The sequence below is a fragment of the Recurvomyces mirabilis genome (genome assembly GCF_035927965.1).
Source record: "Recurvomyces mirabilis strain CCFEE 5264 chromosome Unknown scaffold_30, whole genome shotgun sequence".
Lineage (NCBI taxonomy): Eukaryota > Fungi > Ascomycota > Dothideomycetes > Mycosphaerellales > Teratosphaeriaceae > Recurvomyces > Recurvomyces mirabilis.
In genome coordinates, this window is record NW_027041964.1 from 273,816 (window position 1) to 299,305 (window position 25,490).

Genomic DNA, 25,490 nt, shown 5'->3' on the forward strand with positions numbered 1-25,490 from the left:
TTGGTTCAGCCTTCCTCTGATTCTAGCGCCCGACTTGCTTGTTGATTCTTGCATTCTTCATGGTTGTTTGCCAGCGCCATCCCACTCCCTCACAAACTCCTCCGCCTTCACAACCCAAGTCCACTTAGCCAAACACTGCTGCATCAGAACATCATGTAATCCCTCCGCAGGCTCCGCACAAGCATCCTCGATGACCGAAACCACAAACCCATCGTCCACGGCCGGCACCGCAGTCCTAAGCACACACCCGGAAGTCGACAAACCACAAAGAATCAACGAATTGATACCATGCTCGACCAGTAACTCCATCGCGCCTCCCGTCTTCAGAGCAGAAGCAACGCCAAGACTTTTGAGAACAAGATACTCTCTAGTCCGTTGCTCGAACGCTATATCCTGGTGCTCCGCAACGGCATTGGCGTCGTCTTTGACAGAGGTGAATAGAGCCTTGAAGCGATTCTGACCTTTTCTGGTTGACGGAGGTGGAGGGCCGGTAATATCAATGATAGAGTGCACGACCATTATGCCATTGTCGAGAGCCCAGTCGCGCATGACTTTTGCTTGGGAGACAGCGGCTGCACCAGGTGAGCCGCAGTGGAAGACGATGAAGTTTTGGAAGTCCATCAACACCAGCGCTGTTTGTGAAGCAGGATAATGTAGTGGCGAGGATGGGTCATCTCGTGGCAGTTGTGTTGTTGAAGCCATTGTGGGTTTGGCGAGGACTGTATCTTTGGTTACTGGCGAGTCGATCTCGGTGACGGTGCGTTTAATCGGGAGCGTTTGGACCAGTCTTTGTGTTCGGGAGGTGAGGAAGGTCATATATGAGCTGAGGGCAGGTGTGGTGTTAGTGTTAGGCGGCGTAGGTGACGTGGAGTTAGCAGGAATTAAGCTCTGGTCGTGCTCCGTGCTTTCCGGTTTCGGCGGCGTGGCCATGAACATCATTGTTGGTGCCTACATGTTTGTCCGGAGAGATGTTAGCATTCTCGAGGATACTGTCTTCCTTTCTACTATCGCGGAATGTCATTCAATCTCGTGATTTGGACTTCGCGATCATGGTTCGACCTTGCAGGCGAGATCGACATGACATTTGGTGGCTTGTCGGGCAGGTTGCCTGCTTTGGGTATGCTGTGCGATTCACCCGCTGCTGTAAGGTTGACCACCATCAATTTTGCGCAGAGCAGACAATGCCAAGTGCTCGTAGGCCATGCTAGCGGACTTCTTGTGGTGGACTTTGTTTGTCATTCGAGTGCTTAGGTGTAGCGCTAAGCTGTTTGAGTAAGTATCTGTACATGAGGTGTATAATACGATCGAGAACCGGTGAGATATCAATCACGATCGTCTTTCTTAGTGTTCCGCTACTCCTCGCGCCTTATCATCTTCATCGGGTGATCCTATTCTCCATGCTACCACTCATCGTTTACGGGCGTAGCACACGCAGACCATCGCGCGAAGGTGCTGTCGCGCGCTTGAAGCTCTGTACGCACTACATTAGCAAAGCTCACCCGATCGGACATATACTTGCGACCCCCTGCGGGCGCGAGCTCGTTGTGTGCGCCCCCACGAGAAGCAAGTAAATGATACATAATATGGCATGTGTTTTGACGTACCGAGTCGCACTCTTCCCAGGCTCTGCCAGCACCAAAACCGGTTCCCAACCACACTGGGAATGCTCTTCGCTTGAACAGGAGGACTGAGAATATGACACCGAACCCTGCGCCAATTCCGCTCCTTATGAGCATCGTGCTCAAGCAATGGTCCCACTGCGATGGACAAGTCAGCTCAGCTCCCCATGCCATGTCCTTGCAGCAGTCCGCTAGTCCGTCGTGCGAATCTATCTCTAGTGCGCCTCTCATGTATTGTGTCCTGCTAGTTGCGTACCTTCTCATTCAACAGTGCTTCGCTCATGGGTCTGCCTGATCGTGTTGGTGGTGGGACATTCGGTGTCACTGAGCTGGAGTCCACCATGGTGATAATCCGCTATGTCTTGTCCAGTTGTACTATGTCTTGGATGGGAGAGGGTAGTCGAGATGTCGCGTCGCAAGATACTCAACTCTCAATGGCAAGCACAGGAGATAGCTTCCTGCTTGAAGCTGCAAGCCGGGATCGTCCGGTGCATGGACCACTGTGCATATGGCATATCAAAAAGTTCGACTTTCTACAAATGCTCGCCAGTAAAAGCGACTGTGTTAGGACGGACTAGCCTGCACACCACATTATCCGAGAGTCAAATGGCGAAGGCGAAGATCTCAGCTGCTCCAGCAGATCAGACGTCCTTGGAGCGGCTCAAAGCACTGGACACTTTATCCGATCTGCAATCTCAACTCAAGGAAGCACGCCAACTATGTACACACGCCGCTCGAGCAGACATGCTCGCCAAATGGCTGTTAGTGAAGCTTCAGGACGATGCCGTCGCTCGTGCTGCTCCTGAGTCTTGGTCTCTACTGGATCTTATAGTTCGAATCTCGCCACCAGAGCGACTAGCAGCTCTGCTCGGCACCTCAGACCTCATTCGAACCATCACGAAGACCATGAACGAGAGCACAGAAGGTACTAGAGTCATTTGGGAGGTTGATAACTGCTTGTCATCACTTTTCTCTCTCTCCGAAGGGCCCAGGTCTGCTGCAGTCAAGGCACGATTGAGCACGAGCGCGGAGAAGGCTGCGCAACTCCTTGGAGCCTGGGTCGGAGCTATGTTAACAGTGGAGTTCCATCTCAAATGGCCTGATAGACTGGACTTATGCGTAGATCAAGTCGTCCGCGTCTGGAACCTCCGCAAGCATGATCCGCACGAGAATGAGCATTTCGCTTCGCTGTGTCTTGTACCAGCCACAGCGCTGTTGGGTCAGCTGAGCTCAGATGGCGACTCGACACGGACAAAGCGAAAGCGCAAGGTGCAGGGAGCGCTACAGGCTGATGCTCGATCCTGTCTGGAAGCACTTTTGGCGAAACATGTATTCTTGCCAAGTCGATCGGCTTTCTTCGCCAGCTCGTCGCAGAAGCAATCCAAGAGCCAGTCGGCTGCCAACTTCATTCCTTTGCCACAGCGTCTGAGCACTATCGAAGATACGATCGCCTCTGATAAGCTTCAGCCATTGAGCGTATCATTATTGTTGGACATCGCACTGCGCAGTGCGCCTACGCAGAACTCTCGACAGCGATTGAAGGAGAGGCCATGGATCGAGAACATCTTCCCTGCTCTACTGGCATGCTTGGCGAGGGTAGAAGGTCCCAGCAAGCAAGGTGCATTAACGGCTATGCTCAAAGTATTGCAAGTGCATGGAGCATCATTGTCGAGGGAGACTCTACTACAGCTCGCCACAAATCAGGCTATATCTGATCGAGATGAGCAGTCCACGAACTGGGAAGTCCTAGCGCAGATGATTTTGCTAGACCCTACCGCGTTTGCTAGAGTCGAGAAGGATGGCAAGCATCTCGATGCTGCGCGTCTGTTCGACCTGATTGCGAAGGCCGAAGAACCTAAACATGGCAATCTTGACCTCATAAGGGAGTCGGTGGTGATTCCTATCATGCTTGCTTTCGCCAAAAATCGCGGACTGCCTGCGTTCATTGACTTGTGGCATACCCAGCTGCGTAAGACAGATTCGCTGAGTACGGTATGGTTGCAGCTGCGAGAGTCCTTTGCCAAGCTTGTCGAGGAACACCTGTCGTTGAACTACATCGTGGACTGGATCACGCGCTTGCGCCAATCAACGGAAGCGACTGCCTCCGTTGCGGATGTCAGCGACATGGATCAAGGACTGTTGAGTGCCAACTGCACCATCGTTTCCGCAATGCTTTGTGGATTGCAGAGCGCTGCGTACAGAGACGCTGTTTACAGCGAGCTCGATCAGCTGATCGAGCCTCTTTACTCGCTACACACTAGCAATATTGACAAGATAAGCTACATTTGGTTCTTGTTGAGACACGTGCTTGAACTGTGGTTTCCGACTTGGGCATCGCGGCAGTCGAATCGGGCGACTGTTGTCAAACGAGCAGAGGACATCTATAACACGACATTGCAGGCTACCGCAGAGAAACACCTGGAGCACTATGCCACCGGTGCTGCGCTGTCTGGAGTCACATTATCGAAAACGCGAGACATATGTGAGTACGTCGCTGTGGCGTCACATCTCCTCAAAGCGTACGACCCACGATTCATGGATGCCTGCAAATCTGTGGCAGCCAAAGCCAACCACGACTCAATGTTGGCATATCTGCTCCGCGCCGACTCCGAGACATCGAAGAATGCAGATATCAAACGTCCATCTGGGCACAATATGAGCCATAGCAGTGTCCCTGAAAGCCTCAGGAGCTTCAGTACGCTGGTAGACGAGTGTACAGAGAGTACGGATCAGTCAATCCCCATGACTGTCATCAATTCCGCAACGAAACATCTGGAAGGCGACCTTGCACCGACTGAGTACTCTTGTATTCTCGCAAATATCTCACGCTACTGTCAGGGCGCGAAGCCACGAGCACAGATGGACATGCTGCACGGTCTACTGGACTCGAATGGAACCCTGAGCCACTCCACAATCGTTCTGGCCAAAGCCGTTGTCTCTAGTCTTAGGAGAGTAGACTTCGCCGACAGGAGTCCAGCAGACGGTGCAAACAGTCCTCAGTCACTCATGAGTAGCCTTCTTGCCATTGCTGGGCAGTCAAAGAGTCTGACACTGGTCCGTGGAAGCCTAGACTGCGTAGCTCTTGCACTGCGAAGCAAGCCCTTCCTAACGAACCAATGCGTGGTAGAAACTGTTATGACAACGCTCAAGACTCTCGCAAGACGACAAGATACACATCTTCGAGTCCTATACCTAGATATCAGCAGCACCTTTACCGCGCTGCTGCAGCACCACCTTTCTCGGCTTCGCGATCGCATGCACCTCATGGTAGAGCTCATACAGAGCCTCATCTCGTGTCTGTTTTGCAGGCTGCCAGCGAGTGATGGTACCAGCAAGCATCTTACTGCTCGCCACGCCCGCCTACTTGCTCGGAATTTACAGCTCCTCTGCAGCCCACCTCGCCTGACCAGGACTTGGAATCACATTTCCGATCTTGTAGACGAAGCGCGAAAGGCACAAGCGCATGTGGGACAGTACATGCAGTATGTATTACACCACTATTGCGTTGAGGTACTCGGCGGGACGCCTGGCGAGGATGTGCGGGAAGCTCTTATGCCTGGCTTGTATGCCATGGTCGAAGCTATGGAAGTCAGTAATGAGGATGCAATCAAGGTACTGGGCGCTGCGATGAACAATAGTGAGAGAGCGGTGTTGAGAAGTGTCTATGATGATTATAAGTCGTTTGCGAAGTGGCGTGGTGGATGAGCGAGATCGTCGGCATGGTTTACGTTGGTATCCGAAGCAGACAGTCTGGCGTCCTCTTAAAGCTGTCACTCGAGATCCACTAGCCATGGCTTGCCGTAAGGACATTGAAGCCGATTTGCATCACGAACGTGGCTGGAGACGAACGAAGTGCTGGTCAGGTCTGGACGGAGAGTGGTTCCGACAGTAGGAGATGCTGAAGATTGCCCCTGAAGCTGTGCCTGAAGGCGTGAGTAACGATGGTCCTGCTGTCAGGGATTGAAGGGCCGGCATCCTATTGGTTACCGGATACGCAGGTGGATGAGGTGCTGGTGATCAAGATGCGCGATTCTGTGGCTATGCGATAGCATGCTGAGGAGGAGTGAAGTGTAGTACGTCCGAGTCCTGATCCGGGTGATGCTGCTCCTGAAGAGGCGAGTGAAACTTTGAAGGCTAGAGCTATTGCTATATGGTAGATGCTTATATGAGTATCTCTTGGGCTTGCTCCGTATCATAAAACCGCTGCATGGGAAATACAGGTGAAACCTTCATCGCAGCAAAATGAGCTTCCACGTCCCAAGCCGCTTTTAATCAGTCTGCGCTACCCCTTTCGGAGAATATCTGCGGCCTCCTCTGATCTATATTGCTCTGCCTAGGGCCCAGTGAAGTAGCGAACGCGGTGATGCAGTGCATCCATTCAATTAATCATACCGCACACGATGTTGCCAGTTTTGTTCACTTCCAACTCCGAAGTCTTTGTCGTAGTCACCACTTCCTCGCCTCCAGACACAGTAGTGACCAGAGTCGTTGGAAATCGAAGATGTACAAAACTTGACTGGAAGGTGTCTTCAGTATGCTTCCAACACACATCTCCCGAACAGCCTCCTGCGAAAGACGAGGATATCGTTCGACGCTTCCAACCACGAACCAACACATAGCCACGACCACTACCACTACAAGACTCCAGACACACCTCCCTGACCTCGATATCCACACACCATGTGTACCTGGCTAAGCGGTCGCGTCACCTATGCCTGTGGCCACATCAGGTCCCACGGCACCCACATGCCATGCCCGACCTCTCAGCTCCGGAACGGGGGTGCTCCATGTACTGCCAACCATATTTCGAGCTCGAGGACATCTCGAAGCTGTCAACGTTGTGTGCCCATGACACCAGATGGTCGCACGATCCTTGGTCCGAAGGGCAATTCGAGGGTCAATCCTTTCATGTGAGTCGGTGGTAGTGCAAGACATGGTAGCAGAAGACGACTGTCGGCGGCAAAAAGTCGGAATAGCTCGCACGCAACGCGATAATTCGGCATTGTCCTATGCACAAGTGATATCGGAGTGGAAGATTGCAGAGGTTGTCCTGGTGGAGTGACGAGATATCCATATTAGGCGGAGGGCATGGCGTATAAGCTTTAGTACTGGCAAAGGTCAGTAAGGACATCGCAGCGCTCATATCTTTCACTTTCGTGCCAAGACCAACGTCGCGCCTTCCGCTTTCAGCGCAGAGTTTCCACTTCACTCCACAACTTCCGCCACAGCAAAATACCCCTTGTTTTCCACAACACCACGATTTTTGACCACAGCCGTGTACTTCACCACCCATTGCGGCTGCACCTCTCCTCTCAGCGCATCGCCACCAGGAGCATCCCCATTTGTGCTCTCCTCACCATGAAGACTTTTTCTCTTATCACCAGTCTTCGTCGGCTCGGCCAACACACCTGCTCCACCTTCACCGGGTCCCAGTAATTCGCGAGTAGTACCCCGTGGAAGGATATTCGAGCAGTCATTATGAACCAGCAGCTCCACGCTTCGGCTCTTGGCCAATGCCATCAGGTCTTTCGGCACTGAACAGCAGTCCCGGAGATTGATCTGGTCGACACTTGGTTTGATTTGAGTTCGGTCTAGGAAGGAAAGTAGCCTGTCGTGCCCGAGCTCTGCCACACCGAGTTTCTTCACTAGTCCTTCCTCGTATAGCTTTTCAAGGACTTTCCAGGTCTCGATTTGTGATTGCATTGTCTCTGGCTCCGACTCGACAGGTCCACGGGTCGAGATCTTGTCCGGGCAGTCCTCCTCTTCGTCAAAGTAGATACCAGGAAAGGACACTATAAGTAAGTCCACAGACGGCATATGCAGATCCTGCAGCACCAGATCCAGAGCCTCCCGAGTCTGCTTCTCGCGCTCTGCGATCTTCGCGCCTGGGAGGTAGAACAGCTTCGACGTGATGTCATATTGCTCTCTCTCCTCCTGCAATGCCGAGTCAGCGAACTCCAAGGCAGGTACTTCCAGACAATTCTCTTTCCGATTCGTCCAGACTTCGTAGTTCGCTTTCACAGGCTTGGCATCTCCATTACTGAGACCATTGGTCGTTGTGTAATGCGCTTCGAAGTTCGATCGCAACGAGGATATGAGCTCGCTGTTGCTCTTGCTCTTAGTCGATCTGCGTATGGACGAGCCAGCGCCCATGATGTTCGAGGTTGACAGGATGAGCTTCATCGTGGTGGATGGATCGAGGAACGCCAGGCAGCAATAAGCTGATCTTGGATATTATCGTTGGCGTAGTATTTACATGAAGCCAAGAATTATGTATATGTACAAGTAAGGTCTAGAATATGTCGAGAGAAAAGCAATGGCAAGATACAGTTTCTCCCAGTAAGCAAGCACGATGATCGAATAATGATTTAAAAGCCGGCAATTGATTGATCCCGCTTACCCGTTGCGGTAATCTTACGCCGCTGGTTTCGGTGGGGTCGCGGCGCCCGCTAAATCATGCTTCGTTTCTCGCTAAAGAAAGGCACCGGCACCAGCACAATCACGCACCACACATTTTCTTCCTCGTCGAGTCCGCAATGGCTATTAGGTATTGCATGACCTAGACATCACGCTCAAGCATGATCGTGACTGACATGGACTTAGATACCTGATCCTGCTCTCGCGGCAGGGCAAAGTGGTAGGTGTGATCGCTGTGGCTCCGTTGCCAGTTGGTGATTGAGGATGTGTTGCTGACTGGTATAGCGACTCGCGAAATGGTTCACCACCCTCTCGCCAAAGGACAAATCCAAGATCGTCAAGGATGTCTCGCAATTGGTGCTGGCCCGTAGGACACGCATGTGCAATTTCCTCGAGTATAAAGGTGAGCGAAGGCCATTTCACCATTCACTCCACCACCTATCACTTTCACATTATCGAGCGATGTACTCACTCGTACATCAGACACCAAAGTAGTCTACCGCCGTTACGCCTCGCTCTTCTTCATCGCCGCCGCAGACAACACGGACAACGAACTCATCACCCTTGAAATCGTGCACCGCTATGTCGAGCAAATGGACAAATACTACGGCAACGTCTGCGAACTGGACATTATCTTCAACTTTCAAAAAGCATACTTCATCCTGGACGAGCTATTATTGGCAGGCGAATTGCAGGAAAGCAGCAAGAAGAATGTGCTTAGAGTGATTGGTGCACAAGACAGTCTGGAGGACATGGAGGTGAGTGAAGATGACTCGTACACTGGGTCCCACGTGTGACACTTCCATGTTCGCCTACCAATACCTTTCACACCTCCTTCTCCTCTCGCCACTCGCTGATCATGCCTGCCATTTCACAACAGGTCGAGGACGATGCTATCACGAAGATTGGTTGAATGAGGTTCATCATCCTGCTATTACCATGTCATCAATCCCTCGTGCGGCCAAGCAAGCTCTGCCCACTGACTGGACTCATGTAATTTCAGACCACCACAGAGTTCAGCGCAGAAGTTGAGAAGCAGCTCAAAGACGCAGGCTTGTTGTAGCATCCGCACAGCACAGCACAGTATTGGCTACTTAGTACCTGGCTATGGGGGAAGAGTATGCCGCCATCACATGACGAGCTCAGTGAGTCGTCGATGGTACAGAAGCGGCGTTCATCGGGTCATGTACCCTTTTCTACTGAAGCCACATTACAGCACATTCGATGCTGATGCACTTGTACGGTACGATTGCAGTATTCTTGCAGCATCATCGCCCTTGCATTAGGCAGGGCGGAGGCCTCAGGTCTCCTCTAAATGAAGAACATTACTCTCATGAATCACGTACTCACTACTCACGTTCACACGCAAAGTCTACTGCGAGATCTACAGCACGACATCCTGAGATATGGAGCATTTTTCGCTCAGCATCACGTCAAACTCAGGTTGGTCTCTCCCTCTTTCCCATCCTCTCGAACATGCGCTGAAACAGATCGTCTCCGAAGTGCTGTACATGTTTTGACTTGCCAGAGACATTGTCAAGCTCTGGCAACAATGCAGTCAATTTGCGGCTTCTCACGGCTTGCAATGGTCATGCAATGACACAGGTCCCACGTGTAACTCGAGCTCGTGGCATAACGACAGCAGGATGTTGGTCAGAAGCACACAGCTCAAAACGTTGGCCAGAAGCACACAGCTCAAGACGTTGGCATGTATTGCAGTCGAGATTGCACGAGCCAGCTTATCGTTGCCCAATTGGTCAGCCGATCGGTGCGGACAGCAGATGGAACTCCGGATCTCACGACACGTGACTTGGTTCGCGCTGAGCAAGCTTGAATCAGGCGCCTCGCATCCCCGCAACTCTGATCCGCGCCTGGCCTCAGCGCAACGCAACACCTCGTCGACCTGGCTGTCATCATCATCCACCACCACAACCGCGACTACAACCACGACACCCACCCCGACGACGCGATCACGAATCTTTCAATATGGCCATGGCGACCGCTACGTTCTTCTGAGCCTGCTAGGCGCGCGTCAGCTGCGTCTAGTACTCCAGTCCTCCCCTGCGACGGATCCGGCTTCCGATTGAGGGAAGTGAATCGGGCGAATTCGACTCTACTGCCATCGGTGTCACGAGCGAGCGCGAAAGCGCTATCACGACGCGAGGACGGACGAGCTTTGAAGGGTCTTTGGGAGGCAGAGGAAGCATCGGGCTGGAAGCAGTTCGAAGCAGGGAGACCGCGGAGACCACAGACAAGGGAATATTGCCTATGCACGGAACAATTGCAAGATGAAGGTACGTTATCAAGGCTAGTCGGGCTGCAGCCATGCGAAAGTGAGGTGATTTGGGAGCATTGTTATGATGTTTACAGCCGGCTGTATCCGCAGCTTCGAGCGCGCAACGCCACCTCACGAGGACTGCATGCGCTTCACACAGGCCACGCATCCAGCTTGGATAGACTGAGCTAACGAGATGATAGTATTTACAGCTTCGCGACTTCGATACAGTGACGAATGCGCTGAACTTCTCTACGCCAGACTGCCACGTCATTGGAGGATGTGATCTGTACACCACAAAAGCAGCTGGCAGCGACAAGAAGCTGTATAAGAACATCGAGCATAGTCTCGAATCACAATATGAATCCCTGGTCAGGCTATCTGCATCGCTGAGTCCGCCCTACCGTTCTGCGGCCAGCGATGATGGCAAAAGCAGCGAGAAAGGCAGTAGTAGCAGGAACAAGCGAAGTCGAACGGTAGAGGCACCGGAGATTGACCTCTCGCGGGCATCACCATTTGGTCCACTCAGTCAGATCAATGCACGACGAACATTTGCCTACCTGATCGCGACATTGAACGCATCACACCCGGATTACGACTTCTCGCATCTCCTACGACCAAGCGACTTCCGCAAAGAGCGGAGCTTACGAACCATCATCCAAACTGTGGACAGCACACTCCAGAATCTACGCCCAAAACCCTCGGCTTTCTATCTGGCGCCTCCAGTCCTCTCACATTCCGCACCCGTAATAGCTAACAGTATGGGCAACGAGATCTGGAGCCCACGGATGTGGACACTCATCGACAAGGAAATGGGCTTGCGACAATGCGAGAAATACTCCTACGTTCCAGACGACGATCCTTTTGATGGTGCGGGCGATGGAGGCAGTATTTGGAGCATGCATTACTTCTTCTTCAACAAGGAGAAGAAACGGGTCTGTTATTTGCATCTGAGGGGTCTGTCCGTTATCAGCCATAGTCCGGTCAGTAGCGCGACATATATCCGCAAACCGTCTGTGACGAGGAAAGTTTCCTCCGTCTCGGTAGGCGAGGGTGCGAGTAAACGCGCGAGTTACTGGTTGGGACGGGACGTAGAGGTCGATGATGTGGAAGACGATGATGACGATGACGCGGGGATGGTGATTGAGGATCGGAATGATGATGAGGTTGAAGTGCCGCATATGGATCTCGATGACATTCGGGGTGAACTTGCTCGAGGCGGATATTATGAAGGATATGAGGGTGAGGACGACGAGGAAATGTATGATGATGCTTGGTCTGTTCCTGCACGTCCCCGGGGTGTGAGTGAGGAGATTGGGGAGATCATCGAGATTTGAGCTGCGGGATAGGCAGGGAAGCGAAACTGTGGCTCAACAGACGGTGCCGTGAATGCGTCTACAGCATGTCACGAAGGAGGAGTTTGAGGCTACCGGGATCTCTGGGTATTGCTCGTTAGCGGGCTGGATGAGTGAGAAGATGATGGATATGAATCACGCTTGAGCTCGCCAGTGGCGCGACGAGCTCGGCGTTCTCACATGGGAGGGCATGTAATGATACCCTGCTGGTTTTACTCGTTGCTTTCGTATGTATAGACTTTAGTATGCATGCATTACGTTTTCATGGTCAGAAGTCCTAGCGCTGTTCCTTAGCGTCGATGCTTGCTTAGCGTAGGTGAATGGAAGTGTTTGCACTTTAGCCACCACTAACCACGTATCACTGGTTTTGTAGACTGGTAAATGCAGGGAGAGGAGGAATTGACACCGTCACCACTCATTGTTGACGTGGTATGTGAGGCCGCAAGAATGTGTTGCGCCTCAAGTCTGCTGTGCACTGCCTCGCCGTGAGCTGAGCCGCAGACTTGCCGCGTGACCGTCAACCACACCTCGCCTGCAGCACACGCGATCCGTATCATACACTGCACAGCGCAGTCACCATCAAGCACTGTCTAAGCCCTGCGGCGAAGACTATCGCTAGGCGGCAGAAAGTCTCAAAGGCCTCACCTTGCGGCAACGAGCCTTCATTCTCCCTTTCACTGGTCGATGACGGTTCGCGTGAGTGCTTGCCGGGAGGCTGCCTCTGCCTCAGTACGCGACATATTCGCTGAGGCATGACCACGACGGCACTGCACAAATGCAATGGCGCCTTTCTGACCTTGAGCCGTAGCACGTCTGAACTACATAGCCCGCAGCTTAGCCACCGTATATACCCACAATCCGCTATTGCTTCGCCTTCAATCTTGTGTCTAGTTTACTCGGCATGCCTTCACTCACCCTTGCCGGTGAACAAGAGTCTGGTACGACAAAACTTAAGGGATCTGCAACTTCCTTGTCTGGTTGCTCGCGCTCCCTTTCGCACTTCCCTGCTCCGCCAACCACGTTATCTACTTCAGCTCTGGCTAATTCGTCATCGCCGCACGTTACTTTGAGGGTCTTGGCTCTTGTCAAGGGCATCTGTCGACGCTTTGCTAAGAGGGCGCCAAGTGAAAGGACAAGGAAAGTCCAGGGAAGAAAGACGATTGGCAAAGACTTTTGTCCAGATCTTGAAAGTCAGGCTTACGCTGAGATCGACAAGTACTTAGGGAAGAAAGTAGTGTACCCACATTTGCGGAAGACGAAGATCGACGATCGCCGAAGCCAAGGAGTTGAAAGGTACGTGCCTCCCATATGTAGTAATGATGCCGGGATCTAGCAACTACTGACTAATATAGTATATTGGACTTGCTCGACAACGCTATCCACGACCAAGGCAATGGCCTCATCGCGGTAGCAAAGGATCACTCGGGCTTCCTCGATCGCAGAACAGAGTTTAAAGTCTCGAAGCTGTCATTGCAGGAACTCGTGGCCCTCTTCGTTGGTGTGAAGCAATTATTTTCGCAGCTGAGTGAACGATCTCTGGTCAAAGGTGACGAAGTGCTTGTGCCGGACCTCGACGACTTGAGCTTGGCGAATCTCGAGCACCTGCTTCTGTGCTTGCTGCATGTTCTGCTTCGGGCACTAGCAAGTGAAGCTCTTGGTCAACCACATCAGCACCTGCTAGATTGCCAGAAAGACCGAAGCGTTCACAGCGAGGAGTGGTTCTTCGAATATCCTAACGCTCAGCATCCTTTGAGCACGACTTGGCCGTGGTCGTTGAGGCCGTCTTTAGCTGTGTTGTGGGGCGTGTGTTGGATGTTCTATGACCGACCGGTACATCTCGACAACGAAGGAAATTTGCGAAACGACCTAGGTGAGGAGGTGGTACCAGCTGACATAGTGCGACTCCATCAAGGTCTCACACAGTTCAGGCAGACACCCGCAGCCACAGGTACGCATTGCTCAGTCTGTCGTATTCGCTACAAGCTGCGTGCACGTCGGCTTCTCCTTGTGGCTCGTCTCGCAGGCACGAAGATAGCAGCTGACTGAAGACTTTGCAGGAAACCAAACTTCGCGGCCAGAACGTCAAACTCAAAACATGCTCGCCATGAGTCAGCAACCGGGCCGATCCTTGATGCCTGACCGACCAGGCTTTCATCACTACTCGCCACGATCATCGTATCCGCATGATAGTACTCAAAATCATCACACCACACGACCGAATCGTGACTCGACCCTGCTGCCTACTGCCGCCGCCACATCGCGTCGCAATCGTCAGCGGTCACAAAATACTGACGCGAGAGGCTACAGGAGTCAGAATACAAATACGATCGGCACTGCCGCAAGCAACTCGCCGGACGCCGCGTGGCTAGATTCAGGCGCAGCAGGAATCTGGCAGCCTGACGGTTTGCCTCAGTCCCATAATCCACCTTCGAGGCACTTCATCACCAGCGCCATCCGCCCATACGCACACCCAGGCCAGCCATCTCAGCAGTCACAGTCGCAGTCGTACGTCGGATTTGGTAAGCTCGCGCTGCTGCCCTGCTCGCCACTTCGCCTAGACATTATTCAGAGCTCTCTCATAAGAGCACAGACTAACCATCGTGAATCCATAGGTCTGCCTCAGGACAACAATCCAATCTGGGAAGGCACGTCAAACTCATATCTCAGTCACCTGTACCCGCCAACCTCACAGGCATTTCCCAACATGGCTGAAGTCGCCACTCCCATGGTCAGCGCGAGCACGCATCAGATCACCTCGCATCGGGGCGACCACTCGCCACACGACCCCAATCAACACCAAGGAATGCACGATCCCGCACTCATGGGTAGGAAGCGCTCCCATGACGAAATGATGAACCAGAATATGGATCAAGCAGATTCTCATCAAAATACTATGCAAATGCTGCGCAATGAAATGGAGTCGCAGAATGCAGTCTATCCCGAGCCACCAGACCATGCCGATTATCCTCAGCCAGCGCTACAAGGTCGGACTTCCGAACAAGATCGCAACGCTCAGGATTCTGGTCAAGATGAAGATCAGTCAGACTCTCCTCAGCGTGCCCGTACTATTCGTCGTGGCGATCCGCCGAAAAATGCCGAGGGCCAGATGATCTGCACGTACGCGGACGGATGTGCTGCTGAGATCTTCGACCGCAAGTGCGAGTGGGGGTGAGTAGAAAGATATGACATGTGTCTGAGCAGCAAGCTAATTAGAGCATAGCAAGCATATGGACAAGCACGATCGCCCATACAAATGTGGGGATCCCGACTGCGCGAAGATGCAAGGCTTCACCTATTCCGGCGGTCTATTGCGCCACGAGCGCGAGGTCCACCACAAGCATGGAGGACCAAAAGCAACATTGAGATGTCCAGTCGCGGAGTGCAAACGCCATCTCGGCAAGGGTTTCACTCGTAAAGAGAACCTAAACGAGCACGTCCGTCGTGTTCACGATGGAAAGGTACCAGAAGCACCACAACCGACCACGCTTCAGGACGAGCTCGAGAATGCGCTTGCTGGCGCCGAGCAGGGCGCCGACCAGACGACGGACCCACAGCTTCCAACCAGCATGCCTTTCCCGGATCCAAGCTCAGAGCACTACCAAGTAGAGACAGCCCAAATGGCAAAGCGCCAGCGAACCGACGATGGCTCGGATGACAGCTCAGAGCTTGAGCAGCTCCAGCTCCAGAACGCCCGCCTACGAGCCGAGAATGCGGTCCAAGGCGATCGTATACGTGAGATGGAGACACGTGAGGCAATACGGGAGGCTCGTCTTGCCCAGCTGGAGCTCTTCTTCGGTGGAATGCAGCAGCCGATACCTGACCAGCAGGAAGACCAGGAGGGAGCAGGTGGCAAGGTGGATGCAGGTATGGCATAGGATGCCTACACGCAAAATTCCTACTTCGTTGGCTAAACATTGTTAGAAATTCTCTGAGCAGGTCTAGCGGTGTACACGTCACGATCATAGAGCATTTTCAGACTGAATATGTTCGATGGAGCACCATGGTACTTCAAGAGTGGGGAGTCTGCTGCCGGCCATCATCGCAAGGGGTGTGGCGGAGTTCTGGTGTTATGGGCATGGTTGTTTCACTTGCAACAGATTGCTTGACTGCTTCCTTCTGATACCCCATGCTCGAATAAACCTTGTTTACAGTACTGTTTACGTTGATACGCAGATATGTTTGCATAAACTATTCCGCTCTCTTCTGACTCTATGTCGCCATCCTCCCGGAGCAAACCAATACTAGAAATGTCTTGCATGTGAAGGACGCGACCACGAATACTGGTGTCTCTGAAGGGTGGTGAGAAACGTTGAATGCCCACGGATGTCCCAACCGGGCGAGACCGAAGGATAGATCTCGCACGTTGCTTCCAACTGTAGTTTCGCTTCGTCACAACGTCCTTTTCTGCTATCTTGCATCTTCGTTTGACCCACTCCTTGGCTCAGCCGGACTCTCCGATCAGATGGGTCGACTGCGTGCTTAAACTGTCAAGGGTGGCGTTCTCGCCGTTCTTGGCGCAACGCGAACTCTTCTTCTTTCCGCAACCCGATCCTGTTCCCTAACATCATTGCACCACAACATTTTCTAGCCAAACACTCCTGACAGGCCCACTGTCTGCACCGCATGGGCTGCGACATCTCAGCGATGCTACATTCAGATCGGACATCGCTACTGCTGATGGCCGAATGTTATTAGTCCAGCACTACTGAGCGGCCTAAAGTGGACCTCGATTCGTTCATGAACCATCACAACGCTGCTGACGACACACGTGCGAATAAAGGCTACCTATATAGCTATAGCTATGCTTCGTAACCCAAAGGTAGGGAACAAGTGGGTCACTGATAGCACCGGCGAGCATCGGGTTATGGGTCCGCTATTCATCGTAGTCGATGGCCACTGCTTGTGTCTTGTTTCAGCGTCATTGCTGTGGTCCACCTCAGATCTTCCTTTCCCTATCTCTACACCTCGCGATGCTTACCTTCTATACACGACAGTATCATCACAGCAGCTCATCGGGAACACAGAACACTGTTGAGTGAGCAGGAATAGCGACTTTTCGCCGACTTTGCAGCTGTGTTGTTGCAGAGTTTGCGGTCTTTCTGCGGCTCTCGAATCAGCACGCCTCTTTGGATCGGTACCTCTGTACCTTTCGACCACATACTGACGCTGACCGAGCACTTGAGCGAGAATACTTCTACATTGCCTTTGCATTCTTCTACTATCTGTTCCTTTCCTCTACCATCGCTCGCTGGCCGACAACATTAATCTTCACCTTCACGACTTTACGATCACGACCTCACGACACATTCCGAACTCTAATTCTGTACCATCGCTAAAGGTCAGGACCAAACCCGGCAATTCGTCTGCATTCTTTGTCTAAGCCACTAGTACCGGCACACCGGAGACGGTATACATCATGTCAACTCCTGTCGATTCACCCACAAATCCTTTCGAGGACCCTGCCATAGTGGCAGACTTACTTGGACCCATGGATAACAGCCATCCATCTACGCAGGACCATAGCAAGTCGGCGAGTGCAGAGGCTAGCCAGCCTGGAAGCGCTGGCGGCAGACGCAAAGAAAAGAAAAGGGTCGGCTTCACAGGGGGGACCAATTCGGCAGAGATGAGTCCACGAGGGAGCTGGTACGATGGCCAGCCAACGACGAATGCTCGAGCACTGTCACCTCCAACGATATTCGCCACACCACCGCAAGGATCTGCTGATGCTAGTGGTGCAAGCACACCTGGCCACTCACGGCAGAACAGCCGTGACATCATGTTGCCACCTGCGCAAGACGATAGCAGATCGCATCTGCCTGAACTTTCACTCCAGCAAACGCAAGAACTCCATAAAGCGTTAGGATCGACGCTTCCGGTACCAAAACCAAGGCCTGCCATCCGACGAACATCATCCGACCATCGCGACAGCGACGCCCATATCTTAGCAGACACACCCGAAGACGACGATGTTGCACGACATCGACATTTGCGAGCTGTAGATGCTCACGAGCGCGCGAAGAGGCTCGAGACTGATGAACGCATCCGCTCAGAGCCGAACTCACGGTTCAACTCTCCTGAACGAGACTCGAGGAGAGGTCGTCGGAAGGCTCGGTCGGAAGATATAGCGCTGAAGGACCTACCTCCTATGTCCTACGATGGCCCTGACTCCGACTCTGACGACGGGCTAGAGATGCCACGAAAGGGTAGAAATGTAGGATCCACTGCTGAGGCATTTGAGCTAGTTCGCAAGCATACGATGCATCAAAGTTCGCATCGTGATGTCGATACCCCTCCTTCGCCTGGATTGCCGTCCGGTGCTGTCACGCCTATTGACGAGCATGGGGACTACGAGTTCTATCGCCCGCGACCCAAGAAATATCAAGGCGGTATATTGTCGTCGCTGATGAAACTTCACGCACAACAGCGAGGTGGCCATAGCAGGTCTTCTAGTGCAAATCCCGGCCACCAAAGACATTACAGCGATGGCTTCAGTCAGGCTTCCACCCCTCAGCACTCTCCTTCAGAATCTGGCGCATCCACACCCACAGCGCATTGGTACGCTCGGAAACATAAGAACAACTCCTCGCCATCACTGGTGCATCTTGTTGGCAGCTCCGCAAGTCTTAGTAGTGCAGCCGCCTCCAGTTTCGGAGATCAGCTTACAGCGAAGCTCAAGGAGCAACAAGATCTCCATCATCCTGGAATGGGCAAGCGGACCCGAAGTGGAAACGCCTTGGCAGCACTGCACCGTGCGAGTCGACCACGCATGGACGAAGAGATCAGGATCACGGTACATATCGCGAATTACATGATACGACAGAAGTACCTGATCAAGCTCTGCCGAGCATTAATGTTGTACGGCGCGCCAACGCATCGTCTGGAAGAGTACATGAACATGTCTGCTCGAGTGCTGGAAATCCAGGCCCAGTTCTTGTACATCCCGGGTTCCATGATCATGTCTTTTGACGACCCGGAGACTCATACCACTGAAGTCAAGCTGGTCCGGGTCACCCAAGGATTGGATCTGGGCAAGCTGAGAGATGTCCACGAAGTGTATAAGGAGGTGGTTCACGATCACATTGGAGCGGAACAGGCTAGAAGCCGGCTTGACGAGATCTTCAAGAAGAAAGAAAAGCACAATAAGTGGTTCCGCATCTTGATCTACGGATGCGCGGCTGCTTGCGTGGGACCATTCGCTTTCGGTGCACGCTTCATCGACTTGCCAATTGCGTTTCTGCTAGGCTGTATACTTGGCTTCCTGCAATTGGTGGTCGCGCCAAGGTCGGACTTGTACGCGAACGTGTTCGAGATCGCGGCTACCGTGATCACATCGTTCCTTTCGAGAGCTTTCGGCAGTATACCCAACGGCCACGGAGGACGACTCTTCTGCTTTTCGGCACTCGCCCAGTCGTCCATTGCGCTTATTCTTCCTGGCTATATAGTGCTTTGCGCATCTCTTGAGCTGCAAAGTCGGAGCATAGTTGCCGGCTCCATCCGTATGGTCTACGCTATCATCTACTCTCTGTTCCTTGGCTTCGGTATCACTATCGGCACAGCAATATACGGCATCTTCGACGTTAATGCCGTCTCCTCCACCACTTGCGATGGAGGCATATCGGAACCATATTACTTTCCATTCGTGCCAGCTTTCGCCATGACTCTCATCATCATCAACCAGGCTAAATGGAAGCAAGCTCCAGTCATGCTGATCATTGCGTTCGTGGGCTTTCTTGTTAATCATTATTCGTCTCGTCGCTTCGCCGGCAACACACAAATCAGCAACACTCTCGGTGCACTCGCCATTGGCGTCCTAGCCAACCTATACTCCCGTGTCGGAGCGCCTGTAGAGAACAAGCTACTCGATCTGTGGGAAGACAAGTATCGACACTACTGGAAAGACTTCCAGAAACGGGTCCTGCATATTCGGCGCAAGGCCTCCATCACGAAGTCCGCCAAGGTACTGGAAGAGGGATCGACTCCGGAGACAGAGTCGATCTATGTCCGCCAAACTAGGAGAGTAGGTTATGGTCTTGCTGCCGCTGCTATGCTGCCCGCCATCTTTGTGCAAGTGCCTTCTGGTCTCGCCGTGAGTGGATCCCTGGTGTCTGGTCTTGCGTCTGCCAATCAGATTGCGGGTAATGCGACGAATGGGACGACAGTTGTGAACAGTACCACCATTACTTTGTCATCCCAGGGGTTGAACAGTATTGCTTTCAACGTTGGGTACTCAGTCATACAGGTCGCTATTGGTATTACTGTTGGGCTGTTCTTGAGTGCTGTCATAGTCTATCCTTTCGGAAAGAAGAGGTCGGGTCTATTCAGCTTTTAGTGCTGGAGATTGGGATTGGGTTTAGCGCATGGTCGTTTCTTGGCGCCTGGGCAATTTGCTGTCTGTATGTTGATACCCCAAAGATCGCTTTTTGTGAAGCATGAATCTATCTGTGCCAGGCAACGTCTTCTATGCAGTAATGAAGATTTGCTGGAACCCCTTCATACACACATCAATGCCGATGCCGTGTGCTTTTGTCATCATGCTTACTCAGATGAGGACTAGGAGTTCGGGCAAGATGTTGTCTGCTTCTCGTTTTATTACGATCTCCCCATCCATGATACCATGCACGTAGCATGGTCCTACGAATCTATACCCGTGGCCATCCACGGGCCGTAGAATCACGGGAAGATGGTAACCAAGCAAAACAGCCAGGACGTCATTGGCGCTTATGTATGGTGGCCCGAGACCAAAGAAAGAATCAGTGCAAAAGAATGTTCGTCGAGGTATTGCCTCCCACATGGCATACGCATACCGAGCGGCTTCCTGGTTCGTGCCTTCGGGTACCTCGGCAGCCGCAGCCAGCCCCAATGGTGGACCGTTGGGCCAGAGGTCGGCGCGGGCCATGGCACTTTCGCATATCTCGTGGCAATTGCCTGTGAATCGTTGCCGATCCCATGTTTTCCCACCCACGAGAGTATAAGCCACGACCTCATTCGCGGAAGTCCCAGCTTGGTCGTCGTTCGAACTGCGCAAAGCCATGTCGTATGCGGTGTGATATGTCTTGAGCAAGCTGGCAGAAGATGTAGGCTTCTCCTGCGTGAGCGCGACCTCGCTAACGACACCCAAGGTATAGCCACAAACTTTCAGTTCATTGGGTCTCTCCAGGAAATGCGGCTGATAGGGTGAGCCATTCGAAGCATTGAATTTCTGTGACCCATCGAGTTGCCCAAGGGATGAACTTTCAAGTAGGTAACCCACCCATGACGGCTGAGCGAGATCATTAATGCTTGTCTTCGAGTGCTCGACACCATTCAAGACGTGTAAGCTGCGCCTTTCCTGGAAGATGTATTTCGTCGCATCTGCAAGCACCACGATCCACGAACGGCTGTAATCAGGGCGAAGGAGTACGGGCAGCTCGTCTTGACTACCAGCCGCCTGGAACAGTCCTAACAGGCCATACAATCGATCATGCGGTACTGTTACCTCGCAGTGGTCGCTGAACGTAAGCAGCGCGTCGAGCAGTTCGCCATTGTTCGCCCACGGCTCCGCATATATCACGGTGTACGTGTGCAAGACGTACGCTGCGTAGATGACCTTGTCCGTACCCTTGGGTAGATTTTCTTCCCAGCTCATGATACAGCGTACGGCCAACAGAAGGGTTTGCAGAGAGATGGTTTCTGTACCCCAGCAGCAGATGTTCTCTGGTGGGAGAATGCTTTCTTGTATTACCCACAAGCGTCTAAACCACGACGCTCGAAAGACCGGCAAGACCTGCTTGACGAGGTCGGCCAAATCCTGCGGGTTTTTGGGTGGGTGACGCGCACTTTGAGCAAAGATATCTGCAATGTTGCCGACCCACATGTACTTCTCAAGCGCTGCTCTACTTTCCAGATTAAGATGACGCATTGTGTACTGGATAAGATCTTCCAGTGCTCGTGTGAGGGTGATGTCCTGGGCGCCGCCTTGCAAGCTGCCCACTGGAGGAGCTGGCTCGCCCAGGTATATGATATTACGCCAACATTGTCGATATATCGAGGCCATGAGAGTGAGCTGCTGATTCCTTTCCCCGACCTCGGATTGGTCGATACAAATTGCATCGATCCAGATCGCCCGGGTGCTGTGTTGATAGCGACATCGCCGGAGAACAGCAGCCGAGCTTGCTGTCACCATCATCGGAATACCATTGACGAAAATTTGATCATGGATTGAAGCATCGCCCCAAGCGTATGAAGTTCTGCCGCGGGTCAGATCGTGTACGCAGTGATGCTGGCCATGTGCTTACGTCTCAAACTTGGGCGGTGGATTGGACTTCAAAGACACAGTACGCATCGTGCAACGGATGGCATCATCGCTGTTTCCAGGATGCAGGTCGAGGACTCGAATTTCTTCGCTCTCTGTACTCAAAGGCTGATACAAATTATCATGGTGCTCGTCGATCTGGGTGGATCCAAGAGGCGGTAGTACAGGTCCCTTATAGCGCCTGCCAAAGTACTGTATGATACGATGTGGTCGAGTAGTCCCTTGTGTCGAGTCCGCCCTGATGTTGGATGCTTCCGGGCGTCTCCCTCTTGTATTCAGCAGTTGGAACATCCGTGAGTACATTGTGCCTAGACTAGAGTTGAAAAGCAGGAACGCCAGTCTATTGTCTCCGAAGCTCTGCTCACATGGGTTCTCATGTCAGGTCCTTTGGGGACACTGCCAGTGGTGCGGGCTCGAACACTACGAGCCTTCTCCACGCACGATCTCGTGATTGACAAAATGCTGGAGACAATGCAGCTGAAAGGGTATTGCTTGATCCTCAGGCACACCTACATGAAGCTGAGCTCTCCATTGCGAAACAGGCATAGGATAACGGGAGCAGCTCGAAGCCACTTGAGGAAGGTCTCGTCATTCCAGAACTCATATCCCTCGTAAGAAGCCAGTACTTTGTCGCATGAGGGAGATTGATTCCAGGGTGACGAACATTGCTGTGGCGCAGCTGTGGCGATGCAGTTTCATGATCTTGAAGCAGTAGCGATCGACAGGTCCACGTGCAAGGTCAAACGTCGGCTCTGTGGCGTCGGTGATGATCCGAACAATCTTCCGTAGCTCCCGGATTAAAATAGCGAGCAGACTTGTTTATCATTCGCCAAGTCGCCGGCTCAACCCTGGCGCCTAGCATGATCATGATCATTATTGATCACGCTACATAGCAAAGCCGCCGACGTCCATCCTTGCCAAGTTTCAGCCCTGCTTTGAGCGGACGTAATCAGAATGATCAGATGTCACAAATAGATCGCCGCCAAGTGCCCTGTGCGTGCCGGTCAAGCCTGCTCTGTCAAACCTGCAGCGAAGCCCAGTTGCCATGGCATGCATGACGTTGCCGTAACTTCTAAATAAGAGTAAAGCCTGCCTTCTCCTTTGCCTCTCAGCCATCTCACAGCAAACAAATCATTGGACTTTGAATCAGTACCATACCGAACACCACAGCAACTCAAACAACAGCAACTAGACCACAACCGCCAACATGCCTTTCACTGGAAGGTAAGCACATCCTCATTCTGCGCGACGCGCCGGCATAGCGCCCATCTCAACCATTACTGTTCTGCATACAAGATCGCATCAACTGACTCAAGCACTACAGCGACATCATCAAGATCATCTTCGCCGTTATCCTGCCCCCTCTTGGTGTCTTCCTCGAGCGCGGCTGCGGCGCTGACCTCCTGATTAACATCCTGCTCACTTGCTTGGGCTGGATTCCTGGTGTAAGTTGATATTCGCCTCTTCCAACGCACGACGCTGACTCCGCCTTCAGGTTATCCACGCGCTATACATCATCCTGAAGTACTAGAGGACGCGTATCCGGCGCGTCCGGCGAAGCAATAAATAGCGTCTCACGTACGATGAGGAGCAAAACCCCACAGGCAACAACAATCAGCTCTCCGGCGCGCATATACACAGCCTGTATAATTCAAGGAGGGCATCGAGATACCCAGAGATGGCTAGGCGAAATAGCAGCATGATAGTGTCGTTAATGTGTACACTAGCGAGAGAGATGAAATGAAATTTTCGAGCTCATTTTGCCGCACCGCATTTCAGGTCATGTTTATTGACATGTCTATTGCTTTGGGCAGCTTGTCGTGCCCTGTTGAACGCCTCGCTGGTATCCATGAACAATCAACCAACACCATGCGTTTGAACATGCTTCACCTACATTCTTTCCATCCAACCATACCCAATCTATTGCAAAGCCTTCTCCGCAAACTTGGGCAACACGAAAGCCGCCTCATGCACTGCCTTACTGTAGTACCTGAACTGCTGGTCCTCCTCCTCGGCACTCAACGACCGTAGCGGCTTCTTAACATTGCTCTTCGCGTCCTTGCTGCACACCATGAACCCGATCTGCCCACTAGGATATGTCGGGATGGTGGTCCAGCCATACTCGGCAACAGGGAAGATCTCCTTGCAGGATTTCTTGAGCTCGACGATGAGCTTAAGGTGGAGCCAGGGGTTCTCGGCTGTAGAAAGAAGAAGAGAAGGAAGTCAGCATGAGTGTTCTATTGTGAGCCCTTCTGTCTGGACGGAGGGCTTTAGGGAAGGGGCTTACAACCTTGGGTAGTCATTACACCGCCTTCTCGCAGCGCACCATTGATCAGCTCGAAGTAGGGTTTCTGGAAGAGTGCCTCTGCCGGTCCTTCGGGGTCGGAGGAGTCGGTGATGATGACGTCGAAGGTGTCCTTCTTGTCCTCGAGGAACTTGAAGCCATCTCCCACATGCACCTTGACCTTGGGGTGCTGGAATCCTACGCTCATGCCGGGGAGGTACTTCTTGCTCAGTCTGATCACAGCCTCGTCGATATCACACAGCACCGCCTCCTCCACACTCTCGTGCTTCACGATCTCGCGCAGGACTCCGCCGTCTCCGCCGCCGATCACAAGGACACGCTTGGGGTTGGGGTGGGAGAAGAGGCCGAGGTGGGCGATCATTTCCTGGTAGCTGAACTCGTCGCGCTCGGTGCATTGGATGACGTTGTCGAGGACGAGGACCATGCCGTAGTCGCTGCTTTCGAAGATGAGGACGTCTTGGTATTTGCTCTTTTCGTGGTGGATGATTTGGTTTACTTTGAGGGTCATGGCTTGGCCGGGCCACATGTCGCTGCGCTCTTGGAACCTGTCGATTGCATGTGAGCTAGATATATCAAGTGGATGGTTCTTATGACAGCTCCATACCAGCCATCCTTGATCGTGGGGTGTGTGATTTCTGCCATTGTGCTACTGTTTCGGCGGAAAGAAGTGGGTGAGGTGAATGGCTTGATCGTAGAAGCGTAGGCTATCAAGCAAGAGTTTGTATGAGCAGCTCGACCAAACACCCGCAACATCAACACGAAAAACTTCCGTCACATGGCAGAAAATCGTGAACTGCAGCGTCATTGGCCAGTGCGGAGCAAGTGGGATGAACGGCCGAAGTGGAACCGCATTCCTACTCACTCCATCGTCGACAAGCTCGGTCTTTCACCACCCACAGTATCTCAATATAGTAGGCACGAGTGCTCAAGACGCTGCTGACAGACGCTGTCGCTACCACCGGCGTAAATACAATCCTACCATCGCCTGGCTGGTGATCACCCTCACGCCGGTCGGATAGATGACTACCCTCACCGGAGCTGTTTGAGAACTACATACTTCCGGACCTCCCACGTCTCCGTCAGCTGACCAGGCATTCACTGAAGATACGACCTTCCAGAGCTGAGCGGTTTGATTACTCCCATGTGTGGAGATATGGCTCTGCTATTCGCACCACACTTTGACCACACCTTTAGCCTGTCCCAAGGAGGCTCATACCCAACCTGCCTC

General features: G+C 52.6%; 9 protein-coding genes across 9 annotated transcripts; 5 read left to right on the top strand and 4 right to left on the bottom strand.

The window, feature by feature from the left end:
• Positions 1-57: 57 nt before the first annotated feature.
• Positions 58-1,962, bottom strand: LTS14_009310 (uncharacterized protein; the record flags this gene model as incomplete). Its single annotated transcript, XM_064841992.1, has 3 exons — positions 58-948; positions 1,605-1,757; positions 1,876-1,962. 3 exons carry the CDS (start codon positions 1,960-1,962, stop codon positions 58-60), a joined length of 1,131 nt encoding a protein of 376 aa, XP_064690502.1.
• Positions 1,963-2,225: 263 nt separating this feature from the next.
• Positions 2,226-5,324, top strand: LTS14_009311 (uncharacterized protein; the record flags this gene model as incomplete). The annotated part of the gene is made up of 1 exon (XM_064841993.1): positions 2,226-5,324. One exon carries the CDS (start codon positions 2,226-2,228, stop codon positions 5,322-5,324), a length of 3,099 nt encoding a protein of 1,032 aa, XP_064690503.1.
• Positions 5,325-6,824: 1,500 nt separating this feature from the next.
• Positions 6,825-7,802, bottom strand: LTS14_009312 (uncharacterized protein; the record flags this gene model as incomplete). Its single annotated transcript, XM_064841994.1, has 1 exon — positions 6,825-7,802. The coding sequence occupies one exon, from the start codon at positions 7,800-7,802 to the stop codon at positions 6,825-6,827; it is 978 nt and encodes a 325-aa protein (XP_064690504.1).
• Positions 7,803-8,155: 353 nt separating this feature from the next.
• MAF1 (RNA polymerase III-inhibiting protein maf1) lies at positions 8,156-11,648 on the top strand (the record flags this gene model as incomplete). The annotated part of the gene is made up of 5 exons (XM_064841995.1): positions 8,156-8,166; positions 8,223-8,256; positions 8,322-8,439; positions 8,520-8,794; positions 10,515-11,648. 5 exons carry the CDS (start codon positions 8,156-8,158, stop codon positions 11,646-11,648), a joined length of 1,572 nt encoding a protein of 523 aa, XP_064690505.1.
• Positions 11,649-12,567: 919 nt separating this feature from the next.
• Positions 12,568-15,541, top strand: LTS14_009314 (uncharacterized protein; the record flags this gene model as incomplete). Its single annotated transcript, XM_064841996.1, has 5 exons — positions 12,568-12,959; positions 13,019-13,614; positions 13,724-14,185; positions 14,279-14,834; positions 14,887-15,541. 5 exons carry the CDS (start codon positions 12,568-12,570, stop codon positions 15,539-15,541), a joined length of 2,661 nt encoding a protein of 886 aa, XP_064690506.1.
• Positions 15,542-17,082: 1,541 nt separating this feature from the next.
• On the top strand, positions 17,083-19,995 carry LTS14_009315 (uncharacterized protein; the record flags this gene model as incomplete). Its single annotated transcript, XM_064841997.1, has 1 exon — positions 17,083-19,995. One exon carries the CDS (start codon positions 17,083-17,085, stop codon positions 19,993-19,995), a length of 2,913 nt encoding a protein of 970 aa, XP_064690507.1.
• Positions 19,996-20,205: 210 nt separating this feature from the next.
• On the bottom strand, positions 20,206-22,260 carry LTS14_009316 (uncharacterized protein; the record flags this gene model as incomplete). The annotated part of the gene is made up of 2 exons (XM_064841998.1): positions 20,206-21,892; positions 21,941-22,260. The coding sequence occupies 2 exons, from the start codon at positions 22,258-22,260 to the stop codon at positions 20,206-20,208; spliced, it is 2,007 nt and encodes a 668-aa protein (XP_064690508.1).
• A 904-nt stretch (positions 22,261-23,164) lies between these two features.
• Positions 23,165-23,488, top strand: PMP3 (plasma membrane proteolipid Pmp3; the record flags this gene model as incomplete). The annotated part of the gene is made up of 3 exons (XM_064841999.1): positions 23,165-23,181; positions 23,282-23,402; positions 23,453-23,488. 3 exons carry the CDS (start codon positions 23,165-23,167, stop codon positions 23,486-23,488), a joined length of 174 nt encoding a protein of 57 aa, XP_064690509.1.
• Positions 23,489-23,877: 389 nt separating this feature from the next.
• SPE3 (putrescine aminopropyltransferase) lies at positions 23,878-24,904 on the bottom strand (the record flags this gene model as incomplete). The annotated part of the gene is made up of 3 exons (XM_064842000.1): positions 23,878-24,155; positions 24,245-24,807; positions 24,867-24,904. The coding sequence occupies 3 exons, from the start codon at positions 24,902-24,904 to the stop codon at positions 23,878-23,880; spliced, it is 879 nt and encodes a 292-aa protein (XP_064690510.1).
• Between the last annotated feature and the right edge of the window lie 586 nt (positions 24,905-25,490).